General features: G+C 47.5%; 1 protein-coding gene across 10 annotated transcripts in view; it reads left to right on the forward strand.

Annotated features, from left to right (window-relative positions):
* The window catches only part of ADAM23 (ADAM metallopeptidase domain 23), a 158,073-nt gene that overhangs the window by 31,523 nt on the left and 112,485 nt on the right, over positions 1-14,065 (forward strand). For all 10 annotated transcript variants that reach the window (XR_011503018.1, XR_011503019.1, XM_044768334.2 and 7 more), the window contains exon 3: positions 2,389-2,465. Coding sequence is in view for 8 of the 10 variants with exons in the window: in XM_044768334.2 (XP_044624269.1) it covers positions 2,389-2,465 (77 nt within the window). In the remaining 2 variants the exon portion in view is untranslated. The remainder of the gene's footprint in view (positions 1-2,388; positions 2,466-14,065) is intronic.

The following is a 14,065-nucleotide window of genomic DNA, read 5'->3' on the forward strand; positions in this document are numbered from 1 at the left end:
CGAGAACCCTGGGCCACTGAAGCAAAGCGCGAGAACTTAACCACTCGGCCGTGGGGCCAGACCCATGTATTCATTTTTCACTCTGTTTTTGTAAATGTTTTCCCCCTTCCCTGAATGTCTTTTCTTCTCCTGGCAGGGGGATTCTTATTTGTCTTTTGAAATTTTGTTCAAACCGCACCTTGTCGGTGTCCCTTGGTCCCTGTGGCCCCTTAGACACGTGAGGCTGGCAGCTCTATCAAGGAGCCTGCTGCTTCCTTGACGGCAGGGACTGTGTCCCAGCCACCTTTATACACAGTGTGTGTGTGGATTGAGTGAATAAAAAAACAAAGGAAAATCCCAACATCAGTATTATTTGCTAGCTTTCTAATTAAATTCTGTTAAACTGACGTTTGTCACATTGACTCAGTATAAACTTATTTAACAATGACCAAATTGTGTAGCTCCCGACAATTCTATAACATGGGTAAGCAGTTATTACCAGGCAACTTTATTTTGCAACAGAGTTTTGTTGAGGTTTGTACTTGCCTCATTGCTTATTTGCTGTAATATGAGCCTTTTACTGTGTCACTGTCAGGTTCTTAGTGTTTATAACGATACTCAAGAAGGTACATTTATCAGCTTTTTGAGGCCAAGGTGCCATTAGTGAACTTTTCTCTACTATTTAATGCTCTTAAGAGAAAATATGCCTAAGGACCCATCTTATTTTCAGGAAGTAAGTTTGTTTTTTTTTTTCCCATCTTTTGGGACCCAGAGATGAAAAATTGCCCCTTCAAAAATTATTCATCAATATAAAAATCTTCATGCAAACATTTACGCTTCAAGACACGGAATGAATTTAGATTAAAGACTATATGACGTTTGTACTGGATAGATACAGGTTCTGTCGCAGATGACAGAGGCCACACTTGACAAGACGCAGGTTTCTCTCCCTTTCGTGGTTGTCTGCATGCAGGGAGCCCAGATCCAGTAAGGTGACTCTCCTCCACCTGGGTGGTGGGGTTGGTGTGGCGTCCCATGGTGTTAGGCGTTCAGGCGCCTTCTCACTCATTGCTTTGTATTTAAAATTTAATATGTGTTACTTTCCTTTTTATTGATTGATTATTACAGAGTGACTATCTGATCAGCAGTTATGCTTGACAAGAAGTAGAAGCTATGGTTTATTTATAGTATCTTATGGGTTTGGCATGGCAAAAGTGTCTTGCAAATACATATTTGGTTAATTAGTGGAAAGTTCATATATTTTGGGCCAGGGTTGTTAGAGTACAACTGTTAACAGGACCCTTGTGGTGTGAGTTGTGGGGCTGCCTGTCCAGGGTGGGATGGGAAGTGAGAGAGGGACAGTAAAGTGCTCCTGAGCCCTGAGGAGCAAGAGTTCTTTCCGGCATGGGTGCAAAGTGCTGCCCTTGAAGGATGGGTAGGGTTTCAATAAACAGGAAATGGAGGAGGAGGGCGAAGAGGAGCTTGGGGTGCATGGGGGGTGGGTGAGCGGGAAGTCCTGACAGTGTCCCATTGCCTTGCATGGAGCACTTCACAGATGACCTGTGACCCCCACTGCGCCTTGGGAGTGAAGCTGGAGGAAGGCTGTTTGTGAGCGACGGGGAGCGGTGTGGGTGCTGCCTTTATCCTTGTGCTTTTTTTTTCCTGATAGGATGACAGATGAGTTTTATCTTGGATAATACCTTGACAAAACTTCGTCGATTTGTTAATTTACATTATTCAAGATGTTTCCGTGAGCTATACTAATCTTAATACCTGGAACATATGACTCATGTTTAGATGAGATTGTATTTAGAATTAGGCATAATAATGACAGCATCTGTAAACGGGTCACGTTTAAAGGCGGACATAAACTCTCAGTATTCACAAAGAGCCTGGCTCCAAGGGCTTTCTGAAGTGAAAAGGTTGCACTGTTCCATTTTCTGGTCACATTCTGCTGATACGTCATTTAGAGAAAGTTCCAATTCCTGATGAACAGCAGAGCGCTGACATGATTTTTCACTTAGGTGTGCAGAAATAATTAGTTAACTTTGTGCACAAAATAGGCTGAAATCAAGCTTTAATTAGTCAGACTTTTACATAATTCATCATGGTCACTTTGAAAGTCCAGCTGAATATGCTCTTGACTGTTATCGCGATGTGTTCATTTTCAAGGACTAGTTGTCTTTTGATAGTTCCTTTCTGCACAGATAATTTAGGTCTTCCAAGTCAAGCCATGACAGTGCACCTACGCTCCTTTTAAGGGGGTGAATTGTTACATAAGGATCCATAAAGAAATGAATCAGTCCATAAGAAAGTTCTTCTTATTAAATATTATTCTTGATATCAATATAATCAGCTTTGAAGACAGGAAACTAAGTTAAGTTTCTTTCTGTCTTTTTGAATCCATAGGCTGTCCATCTGGCCCAGGCGAGCTTCCAGATTGAAGCGTTTGGCTCCAAATTCATTCTCGACCTCACACTAAATAAGTAAGTATTTAGTCACAATCCTGTTAAGAAGCAAGTGCAACATAACTTCACTTCATGATAATGGTTTGGTCAAAATAATGTCTGTTGTTGGAGCAACTGATATCTTCCAGCTGATTATATGTCATTTAACACTTAAAGAAAAATGTAAAAGTCTGAAGTTAATTCTGTCTTTTTCTTTTGCTAAAAAGAAATGGCATTTAACATTTAACTTGTTAAATATCTCAGATACAGTACTTAGATATTATGATTTTAAATGGGATAAATATTTGAAGTGCTGCTAGTTAATTAAATGTTAACTCTAATCATTACTAGATATAGGAAGCATGATAAATTACTGACTCAAGTATAATTAGACTTCAGTCTAGAAATTTCTTCCATTTTATCTTTCATTATGCAATTCACATGACTTCTGTATAAAGAACAAAGAAAATGATGACTTGCAAATACCTATTTTGAGAAGGTTCTTTGCTTTGTAATTTACTCTAATACAGTTTCTTAGAAATTTTCGTCTGGATGAGAATTTACCTGATTTTCCTCCGAGCATGTGTGTATGTTGATATTTAAATGCTGTACCCCAAGTTGGACCCAGTTGTACAGATGTCCTTGTACAAGGCACCAACAAGAGCTGTTGACTTCAGCCCGGCTCGTCAGCCTCTAATTGGACTAACGGTGAGCCTTTCTTTGGTGAAAGAGATTTCCTGTATGGTTTTCTTTAGTTTAGGAATCTCCAGTCAGTATTTTAAACTCTCATCAATATTTTGACCAGGACTGCATCTTTGCCAGAAAAATACCACATAATGCTGTCAGACGCTATGCTGTAGGTGACCTCAGTCAATATCTGAGAAATTGCAAGGGACTGTAATGAACAGCTCTTAAATTTCTTGTGTGCCAAATTCTCTGAGCTCTGCAGAAAAAAATGCAGAGTCAGCCTGGGTGCACCTTCCTCAGGTGTTGTTGCAGCTCTGAGTCAGAATGAGTCAGCAGAAGCCGGAGGGTCCTGTGTTGAAGGTGTTGCAGGGCTTTCTCTCTGAGTCTGCTGGGCGTCACCTGAGCTTCTTTTCACCATGCTGTGTTAGCATTGTGCCTGCCTGAGAGATTCATCTGCCGAATCTTAGACTCTGTGGAATAGCAAGTATGGCAAATTTTAGTTTGTTTAGGTCCTGTATTCCTTTAACTCTTACTGCCATGGAGACTGTCATTCCAGGCTGTCATGTAGTGACAGCAACCAGTATTGCTATGTGCTTTGAGTGGTTAGACATCACAGCCACAGCAGGGCCTTCCAATCATATGACTGAGAAAGGGTCATGTGGGGTGTCCAGGGTACTTAGAGGTCTGGGAACCCATCAGAAGATTATTCATCCTACCATTTAACATGCAGAGGAGTCAAGTTGAGCACCTACTCTGAGCAGCCCTTGCCTTGAGGAGCTTATCGTCTAGTTGGGAGAGGTTGATAGATGGATGTATAATTTTAGAAGAGTGTGAAATTTGCTGTGCTAGAGATCAGCATGGAATGCTATGGTAGCACCAAAGGGCGGCAGCTCTTCCAGCTGGAGGAGTGTGAAAAGGCGTCTTGGAAAAGCTGATGCTTGAGCTAAATCTTGCAGGACAAGTGTTAGTAAGGAAAGGAAGTGTTGGGATGGGTGGGGGAGAGAGAGAAAAGGAGAACTGCTTTCTAGACAGAGGAGATAGTGTCTGCTGAGGAGGCTGGGCTGTGTCGCAGTGCGGCGTGTGAAGAGAGCGTGAGTCTCTTGTTGAACTTCATGGTAAATTACAAGGTTGGTGCAGAGAGAGATGAGTCAGGAGAGGTGGGCCCAGGGACAGCTCAACCCGGGGAAGATCTTGTGTGTCATGCTCAAGTGCATGGCCATTATCCCCCAGACTGTGAAAAATGATGTAAGGGGAACAAAAGAGGTTCCGTTCTCAGGAAGTGCTAAGAGGCAGGAGAAGGAATGCTTTCAAGACTGTTCAGGTGACAAAAATCATTAGGATTTCCTTGATGTGGCTGACAAGGCAGAAAGAAGAGTTAAAGTTAACAGCTGCCTTGATTGGATAGCTGGTGGGAGGTGGTATCCAGCAGAAATGGGCAGCACAGGGAACAAACAGGTTAAATGGAGAAGAGAAGAGAATGTGAAATCAGAGTAGACGTAACTGACATGAGGGGCTTTGGGACATACATGAGGCCGTGTCTAGGAGCTCGGTGGATGTAACCATCTGAAGCTCCAGGAAGAGGTGCGGCGGGAGGTAGTAGAGTTGAGAGTCTTTTCCATATAAACATTAATGACAAACATGGTTGTGAATGAGATTGCCCAGGGAGCGTGGGTAGAGTAAGGACAACATAAGCTGGGAAGATAGTTGAGAGTTGAGGAGGAAGAGGAGCCCGTGAAGGGACAGAATGAGTGATCAGAGAAGTGGGAGGAGAATCAGGAGAATGATTCCATAGAGAGTTTCAAAACAGAAAGACGTGATATGTAGCCTCTGCAGTAGAATGATCTAGTGAGATAAGGAGCAACATCGCCCTTTGGATTTGCCAATCAGCTAATCACTGGTGGTCTGAAGGCAGCAGTTTCAGGGAAGTGCTGCGGGCAGAATCCTGGTTACCATGGCTGGGAGCGAATGAAAGGAGACGCCGTGGAGACACCAAGTACCCACTGGGCACGTGTGAGAAGGAAAGGGAGCTCAGGTGGTATCTAGAAGAAGACGGGCGTCAAGGGAGGCTGTAGGGATAACAGAGCAAGTCGATAGGCTGAGAGACGGTCTGGTAAGAGTGAGAGGGTGAAGATACAGAAGAGAAGGAGATAGTTTAAGGAGCAAGGTCTGGGCGAGGAAGGAAGGGAGGGAGAGCAAGCGCACATGGCAGAATTTAGTCTTGACCCAGGAGAGACGGTTCATTCCAACTCGTGTGATGGTGTCGGGGGTGTCAGGTAGGGATTGGTTGGCAGGCGAAGGGATGGAGTTGAGGACATGCGTCTCTGAAGATTCCTTCTTCTTGGAGACAGCGTTATCTGTCGTAGGGATTGGGGTGGACAGGGAGGGTGGGTTGGAGCTGGAGGAAAATGACAAAAGTTTAGGCTCATTGCTGCGAGGAATGGATTAGGAAGCTCACCAAGGTCATGTTAAAGAATCGAGGAGAAATCGTGTGTTACGTGGTAGTCCTTGTGTCCTTCTTCCTGATGGTCTTTGTTTTTAACCTGGAGCCCCAGCACTGCAGAGTGTGAGGGGAGACTGCAGATTGTCATGTGACCAGGGTTCAGTTTTTCTGGTGGAAGCACAGAGTGAGAACAGTGCATGCAGAGCTCCTTGAGTACTGGTGAATAAGTTGGGCGGTTAAGTGTCAGGATCCAGTCTGGCTAAGAAAGGAGATGAGGTCAAGAGGAGGCTTCAGGACTGGGAGAAAATGGAGGTCTCTGAAGGGAAAGTACATGCAGTGGGACGGAGGTCGTGCACCCTGCAATCGTGAGGTATCTCCCCCACGCAGAGTCCCGAGCCTTCTGAGCCCAAGGTGAGTGCGCGATACTGGTGTGACCTGGAGACAAGGGAATTGTGTCAGAGTACGACGTGTTGGCTGGGATGGGTCTCTGGTGCAAATGAATTTTAATGGCTGGATTCATTAAAAAAGTCTGATCCATGTTGGCGTAAATTTAGAGTCAAGAGAATTTTTAAATCGGTAGTGGAGGGACCAAAACATCTTCTGAGCAAAGGGGGATCTCATTTCCACTGCAGGGTGGTTATTGCCACACCGTTTGTAACAATTTTAAATCATTGGAGGCAGGAAAAGGCAAAAGGTGTATGTAAGTACGTGGGCTCAGTGAAGGAATGAGCATAAAGACGTTAAAATAAGCTAATCCAAGCGGTGGCCCCAGAATCGAAATGGTTGGTGACCCCGTGAGGCCGGGAATGCCAGCTCGTGAAGATCACCTGATGTGAGCTCCTGAGAGGACAGCTTTTTGTCTGTGCTTTCAGAGACTGAACAGGTGACGCCCTGCTGGCGAGGCGTCTCATGGCAGAGGTGCGTTTCCTTCATCCCTTCAGCAGGTGATGAGCGAGCATCTGCCCCATGCCTGGGGTGCTGTAGGCGCTGATGCACCTGGGAGTGAGATAGACATGGACCCTCGTTCCAGGGGAAGAGGCAGACAGTCAGCCACTAAATAAAGGCGAGGGCAGGGCTGGCGTGGTGGCATAGTGGTTAAGTTCACGTGCTCTGCTTTGGCAGCCTGGGATTTGTGGGTTTGGATCCCAGGTGTGGAGGCACACACTGCTGGTCAAGCCATGCTGTGGTGGCATTTCACATACAAATTAGAAGAAGACTGGCACAGATGTTAGCTCAGTGACAGTCTTCCTCAAGGCAAAAAAAAAAAAGATGTGAAGAAGATGAAGATCGGCAACAGATGTTGACTCAGGGCAAATCTTCCTCACCAAAAAAAAAAAAAAAAAAAAACGACAAGTGCATTGAAAACTCATAGCTTAGCTATGTGATGGAGAGGGACTGCAGGTCGAGGTGGCCAGTGTGATTTAGATGGTCACAGAAGCCAGAAGGTCTGTCTGAGGAGGGACGTTGAGCTGAGACCTGATTGTCAAAGATGAGCCACCACGCGAAGTTGGAAGGCTGAGGGTTCCGCATGGCTGGGACAGTAAGACAGCAAGTGCTGAGGAGAATGTGGAATGTTCAAGAAGGACAAGCTGGTGTGACTGGAGTGCGGTGGAGGGCTGTAGGTGGGAAGCTGTTGGAGGCAGTAAGCACGGACATCACATGATGGGATTTATGTTTTATTTCGCCCAAAAGGTCCTCGTTGTGGCCTCAGAGGACCTTCAGTCGTGTTCCTTTCAGGATACTCCCCTGTTTAAATTTGTTTTGTTTTTCTTCTAGAATAACTATTGTTCCAAGATAGAGACGGTTTAAAAAGGATTGCTAGATCAGCAGTTCTGCTTGTGTATCAATCCTTGGAAGGCTGGGGGCCTCTGAGGATTGTCTTCCCCATACATGTGACTGGAATTAGGCCAAAGCCCACCATCGTTGCCCGTCGTTCAGTCTGCTGGTGTCTTTAGCAAATGTTTATTGGGAATAACTGGGATGAGAGCTGCATCGTGGCTGAGGGCACAGGTTCTGGAGTCAGACAGATCCGGGGGTGAATCTGGGGCCTGCCATTTACTAGCTGTGTGACCTTGGGCAAGTTGCTTAACTTTCTTATTTGCTAACAGCTTGAGATATAATTCACACATCATAAGTTCACTCCTTAAAGGCGTCCTCGTCACTAGTTTTTATGGTATTCACAGAATTGTACACTTGTCCCCACCATCTAATTCCAGAACATTTTCTTTGTCCCAGAAAGAGATCCCATACCCATGGCAGTCACTCGCTGTTGTCCTCTCCCCCACCCCTGGTGACCACTCGCCTGCTTTCTCTCTCTATGGATTTGCCTGTTCCGGACATTGTGTATAAATGGATTTACACAGCTTGTGGCCTTCTGTGACTGGCCTCTTTTACTCAGCATAATGTTTTCAAGGTTCATCCATGTTGTCGCTGAATAATATGCCGTTGTATGGGTATATTCTTAACTTCTGAAGCTTTAGTTTCCTTCTTACGCTGAGGTTGTTGTAAGGATTAAATGAGATAATGTGTGGTACTGACACATGTCTGCTAATTGGAAGGGTCCCAATGTGACTGTATTTGGAGATAGAACCTGTAAGGAGGTAATTAAGGTTATATCAGGTCAGAAGGTTGGAGCTCTGATCTCATAGGATCAGTGTCCTTATAAGAAGAGACATCAGAGAGCTCGCTCGCTGTCGCTCCCTCTCTGCTGTGTGAGGACACAGGACACAGTGGCTGTCTGCAAGCTGGGAAAAGGGCCCTCGCCAGGAGCTGAATTGCCAGCATCTCCAGAACTGTGAGAGAGAAATTTCCATTGTTTAGGCTGCCCGGTCTGCGGCATTTTGTTAAGGCAGCCTGAGCTGACTAATACACTGAATAAATGTTTGTATTTAGGATTAAGGCTGTCACGGGGCGGGGTGTTGGGGAATTTGCGCTGAGGGAGCCTACGATCCACGAGAGCGGCACAAGTCAGCATTTTGTTCTGACTTGAGTAGGTGAGAAGGGGGCGGCACACCCTGTGATCTTCTCCCTGCTGAAAGTGGACTGAAGGGAAAATCGGAGAGTTTGGCAGGCCCGTGGTTGGTGTGCCTTCAAGGTAACGAGCACAAAGAATTCGGACAACATGCTTCTGCTGGGTTGAAAACATCTTTGAGATACCTTTGGTACTTCTCCACTTGTCCTGCAGCCGTACCAGACATCCGTTCAAGAACATGACAAGACTGGTAGGCCATTGACCGTTTCCAGGTCCTCTGACTGATATGTGTGCGTGCTCAGCTCCTCAGCATGCTCTCCAGTTTATGGTGAAGTGAAATGCCTGCCACCCTCTGGCCTCTGCCCGGTGTGGAGGGGGATGAAGCCTCAGGATGCAACAGGAGTGAAGCCGAGGCCAATAAGGCAGCAGCTTGTTCCTGCGAGAACACCACTCTCGTGAGAGTGTGGGGGTCGGACAAGCCTCACAGGATGAGTACCTTTGTCTTGAACCCTGTCTGGGAGAGCTCTGTTGGGTGACATCAATGTAAGACATCAGTATTAGATGGCGATAGACTAAAATTGAGGGGCAGACCTGAAACTTGGAGAGTGAGGACTTTGCTTCACTGGGGACCCCGTGAGTGGCGAGAAACCGCTGTGATGGTGGACGAGGGGCTGGAGGAAATGCTAAAAGCTGTATTGTTATCGGCAAACCTGTGCCAAGCTACGGTGCTGGTGCACGTGCAGCTACCAGCTGCATGTGGTTGCCTTCCACTCTGCAGGGTGGGCGGAGGGCTCCTCCCTGAGCGGGCTGCTCCAGGAGAAATGCAGGGTGAGGTTGTAGGGGAACAAGCGTGGTCTTCGAGGACGCTGGTCTGTCCGTTTCCCTGAGAGAAGAGTGGCTGAGGAGAGTTCCTGAGCAGAGCCTTGGGTGACAAGGACCCCGCTGGAGATGTGTAACCCTGTAATGAAGGTCCTCTGCTCCGGCCCCTGCATTCTCGACTCACCAGCCTGGAGAAGAGGACCCCGCGGAGCCGTTCCACTGAAGTTCTAGCACAGGACTCCCACTTCTCTGCACCCCTGCTTGCTCCTCCAGAGCGGGAGGACGAGCAGCCAGGCAGAGCCTGACATCGTTGGGCCGTGTGCCAGGGACTGATAGGCAGGGTTACTTTATCTAAAATGACGCAACTAGGCTTTGATAGCTTCTCACACGAAAATATCTGCTCCTGGGCGAGAATCCCTTGGTGCTTCTGATTCTGCTCTGCGGTCGGAACAGACGTCCAGGGGCAGGACCTGCTGTCGCTGTGCCGGCTCCTTTGCCTGTGCCTGGTGGTGGGCTGCATCGGTCTGCCTCTGCCGGCTCACTGCAAAGCCCATTAGTCCAAGGTTCCAGCCACACTCTCCAGTCTCTTGATTAGGAAAGCTGCATCTGGGAGCTAAACCTTGTCCTGTTGGCTCCATCCTTTCGTGTACGTACTCTGGCTGCTGGAACCTGGTGTGGTGATTGGTGCTCAGATAGAGGCTGAGCCTCAGGGACCTCCAGCAGACCCCACGGGGAGACCTGGGTCATTTCTAGGTTTGGCTTTGGGAACACATGTGGATAGTGGTGACATTTGGTGTTAGGGCACCAGGAATCTCAGAACAGGAACATCCACGTAGCACCCCCAGTTCTGAGGAGCACGCGGGCCTCAGCCACAACGCTCCTCCCCGCGGAGATCATTGCAGCAACTCGCAGAGGTGCGTCCCTTCACCCGGGGGTGGCGCTGCAGTGTGTACTGATGAGTGTGCGGGAGTGTCGGGGCGTGCGAGCACTCAGGTGACCAAAGTGGTCTTGGAGTCTCCACATGGAAAGGGATGGCCTTTGAGAAGGGTTAAGTAAGAAGAAAGGCAGGCTGGAAGGGCAAAGTGATGCCTCTAGTAAAGTCGTTCCAAATTTAGAAGAGATCGTTGTACTGATTTCTGGGGACCCAGGGGTGTTTGATTTAAGATGAATATCTAGAAAATGCTGATTTAAAGAAGTATATGCACACAGGAATTTGCTCATTAAAAGCAGCTCATGTAATGCTTTGGGAAGAAGAAAACAGCCACGTTGATGTCGTTTCAGTCGGGGGAAATAAACAGCCCGACTCGCGTACTGCTTGGATGGCTAGTTCATTCTTTATGCAGTCAACAAACATTTAATGAGCATCCAGTTTTCATAAGACACTGCGCGGAGCCACGCAGGGAATCCAGAGCTGCGTGAAAGAATTCGTCCTCTCCCAGAGCCCACAGTAGAGAAATTAAAGAGATGAAAACAGATACAAACGGCATTAAAACATGACCGGAAGTGACTTGTGAGGCCTTGGTGCTGAGGGAAGGTGCGATTTGATGTTCTCTTAAGGGAGGCTGCCTTGCTTTTGGTTCCGCTGGAAGCAGACCCTGCGCCTTAAGGGAGTGAAGTGAGATGTGGAGGGGAAGGCAGCTAAAAAAGGGTGAGTCCTCACCTGCCCAACTGGGGCTCCTTCTCCCTGAGGAACCCTGGGAGTCGGATTTACCTTCTAGAACATGCCAGAATGTTACCTAACTGAGGGGCGAGGAAGCTGGCGTTTTGTCCACCAGCTGCCAGGCAGTTGTTGGTTGGGGGCCGTGTCTGGGGCAGGGACTCTTCGGGACTTCTGGCGTGCCTCCTCCTGGGCATGGAGATGCCCTCCGGCCGGGAGTCTTAGGTCTCCCCAGCGGCCGCTTCAGTGTGTGGGCAGGGCCCGTCAGGGTCACTATAGAAGCTTCCATTGGGAAAGATGTGGGTGGGAGAAGGGCACCGTCCACGCGGGGAGTGGCAGAGCGAAGGCTGGGCAGGAGAGCAGGAACTGCCGGGGGGTGAGGACGGTGGACCCTGAGCCCCAGATGCTTGGCCTCACAGGCGGCAGATGGAAGGCAAACCCCTGTTTGGATCCACTGGATTCTTGGGACAGGGGTTCCGTCTTGTGCAGCTGAATGTGTTGTCAGCTCTGCAGATTGGGAGATGGGAATTTAAATTTGGTTTGAGAGAGGAAACATGTGGAGAAGAAACAGGCCTCCCGCCCCGCTGTCCTTTTGTGAGTGAGCGGGACCAGGAGTCAGCACGTGCGGCTGGAGACGAGTGGGAGGCAACCTGACCCGAACCTCACCCACCGGCCCGAGGCTCGTGTCGCCTTCCTACGTCCTGGCTTGTGAATTCGCATGATCCTGAACCGAGACGGGCTGGCCCCCACTTCTCTCCTGCCATCTGCCGAACCCCTGCCCCGTCTGGCAGGGAAGCAGGGAGAGCGCTGGCTTTCGGAGTCCAGGCTTTCGGTCCCGGCTCGGGCATGCTTTCTAGCTTTTAGTCTGAAGAAGTCAGAGACGCTGTGTAACTGCTGCGGCCTCAGAGGCCACAGCGTCATTTCCTAATTTCAGGGGCCTGCAGGAGGAAGGTTTTCTACTGCAGTGGCAGTGACGGGGTGGGCCCTGTGCGAAGCCCTTCACCCACATTCCCCTAATGAAATTCCTTTAATAGCTCTGGGGGGAAGATGTGATCGCCTCCACCTGCAGCTGCACCGCCCGAGCCCTGGCGAGGTTCAGGCGCGTCTGGATTCAGCCGGCTGTCAGTCTGGAGTCTTCTTCTGTGGCTGCTTCGATCCCAGTGCTGGACTATCCGTTTACAAGTGAGCTGGGAGTAATTCTAATGATGCTCATCTGTCCACGTTTCGTGAGAAAAAAGAGTTGCACCATTTTAGTCACTTTGTAATTATTTTTGTATTTCTTTAATATAAAGAAAATGCCGGAGACCCTGATAGTGTTTAAAATAATCCTGTTTGCTGAGCAGACCATCTGTTGTGGACTGATATGTGACCCCCCGAGATTCGTATGTTGAAGTCCTAACGCCCGTTCCTCAGAATATAACTGTGTTTGGAGATAAGGACTTTAAAGAGGGAATTAAGTTAAAATGAGATCTTTAGAGTGGGCCCTATCCAGTATGACCGATGTCCATATAAGAAGAGGAAATTTGGACACAGAGGAAAGACCACGTGAGGGCACAGCGAGAAGGCTGCCATCTGTGGCCAAGGAGAGAGACCTCGGGAGAAACCGGCCCTGTCCACACCTTGGTCTTGGACGTCCAGCCTCTGGCACTGTGCAGAGATGGTCTCTGCTGTGGAAGCCCGCATCTGTGGGACTTTGTGCTGGCAGCCCGAGCGGATCAGCACACATCCTGCTGGGTTACTGCTTGCTGCCTGTGTGGGGGCGTTCAGCATCAGGCTGCTGCTGGTCAATGGGTGAGTGTGTCTGTCTCTCACAGCGAAGACTCCTACATAATTGCCAAGTGCCGTTTTGAGCAACCGTGGTCTCTTTTGCATTTATGTGCTTTAGGAAGAGTGGAACTATTTTGGTAGTTCTGAGAAAGTTTCTGTAATAATAAGGAATCTTAAGAGGCAAAGATCCCCAAAGTTGCCGTAAGTGTTGATTTTCACAGTGCCATGTGCAAAACGATGTAGGTGAATATTGCTTTTTCTATGTCCTAGAGGACCAGCAGGCGTGTAAGGGTTTCAGTGCTGGCAGGGGCGAGGCACTGTGGGGTTTCTCTCCTTAAGGCAGCCTTTTCTGCCTCGTTTTAAGCATCTTGAGTCTATGGTGCAAGTAGCTGTTCTTTTTGGCTTATTTTCTCTGATCAGGTGAGGATGTATCAGGCCCCCTCGGGCATTTCTGGTTGAAGAGTTGACCCTATACTGGATATTTTGGATATTATCATTATCATTTGCTCTTGATTATCCATCTTTATGCTTGTAAATCAGTTCCAGAAACTCTTGAAAAAAATCTACTATAAAATAAGTATTGCCTAAATGTTAATAGGTTCTAGTTCCATTTTTTAGGATGTGTATTGGACCTACTTGCAAAATGGTTTGAGAATAACTTTCACAATTAAACATAATAATAGCAGAAGATTAAAAACAAAATCACAGCAGAGCCATTGGTATTTATGTGCTGATTCTTGATTTCCACGAGTGGACGAGATCTAGTATGCCTCTTGGGTGGTAAAGGATAGATGTCTACGGTAAGAGGCTTCCTTACTCCCGCCCCCTCTTGCTTGTTGACAGTAATTATCATGGGTGAACGAGACCCAAGGAGATTAAACACCAGGCTGAGGAAATCAGGGAGGCTTTAGAAGCTACATCTAGATTCTCTAGGTTCCAAGAGATCAGAGAAGACGGTGATTGCCCAGAAAGGAGGGGTCTGTGGCTACAGCCTCTAGCACCAAGGAGAAAAAAATAGGGCATCTAAGAATTTCTAGCAAAATCAAAGGGACCTAATTGTCAATGAGATCACATTACACTATTTACTTAATCTAGGATATAAAAGACATATCTAGCGAATTAAGAGACTATTTCTTGATTGATGGTTTAAAAGAAACCCTTTGCAGGCATCTATCCCAATGTAAAGTGTAGGCAAATGAAACTTGAACTTGATACACTCTTCAGACCACTTCTTGGTCTTTTGAAGACAAATTAATGCATAAAAATTTTAGTATAAGTTAGTCTTGACAGAAAATTGG

Source organism: Equus asinus, chromosome 4 (assembly GCF_041296235.1).
Source record: "Equus asinus isolate D_3611 breed Donkey chromosome 4, EquAss-T2T_v2, whole genome shotgun sequence".
Taxonomy (NCBI): Eukaryota; Metazoa; Chordata; class Mammalia; order Perissodactyla; family Equidae; genus Equus; species Equus asinus.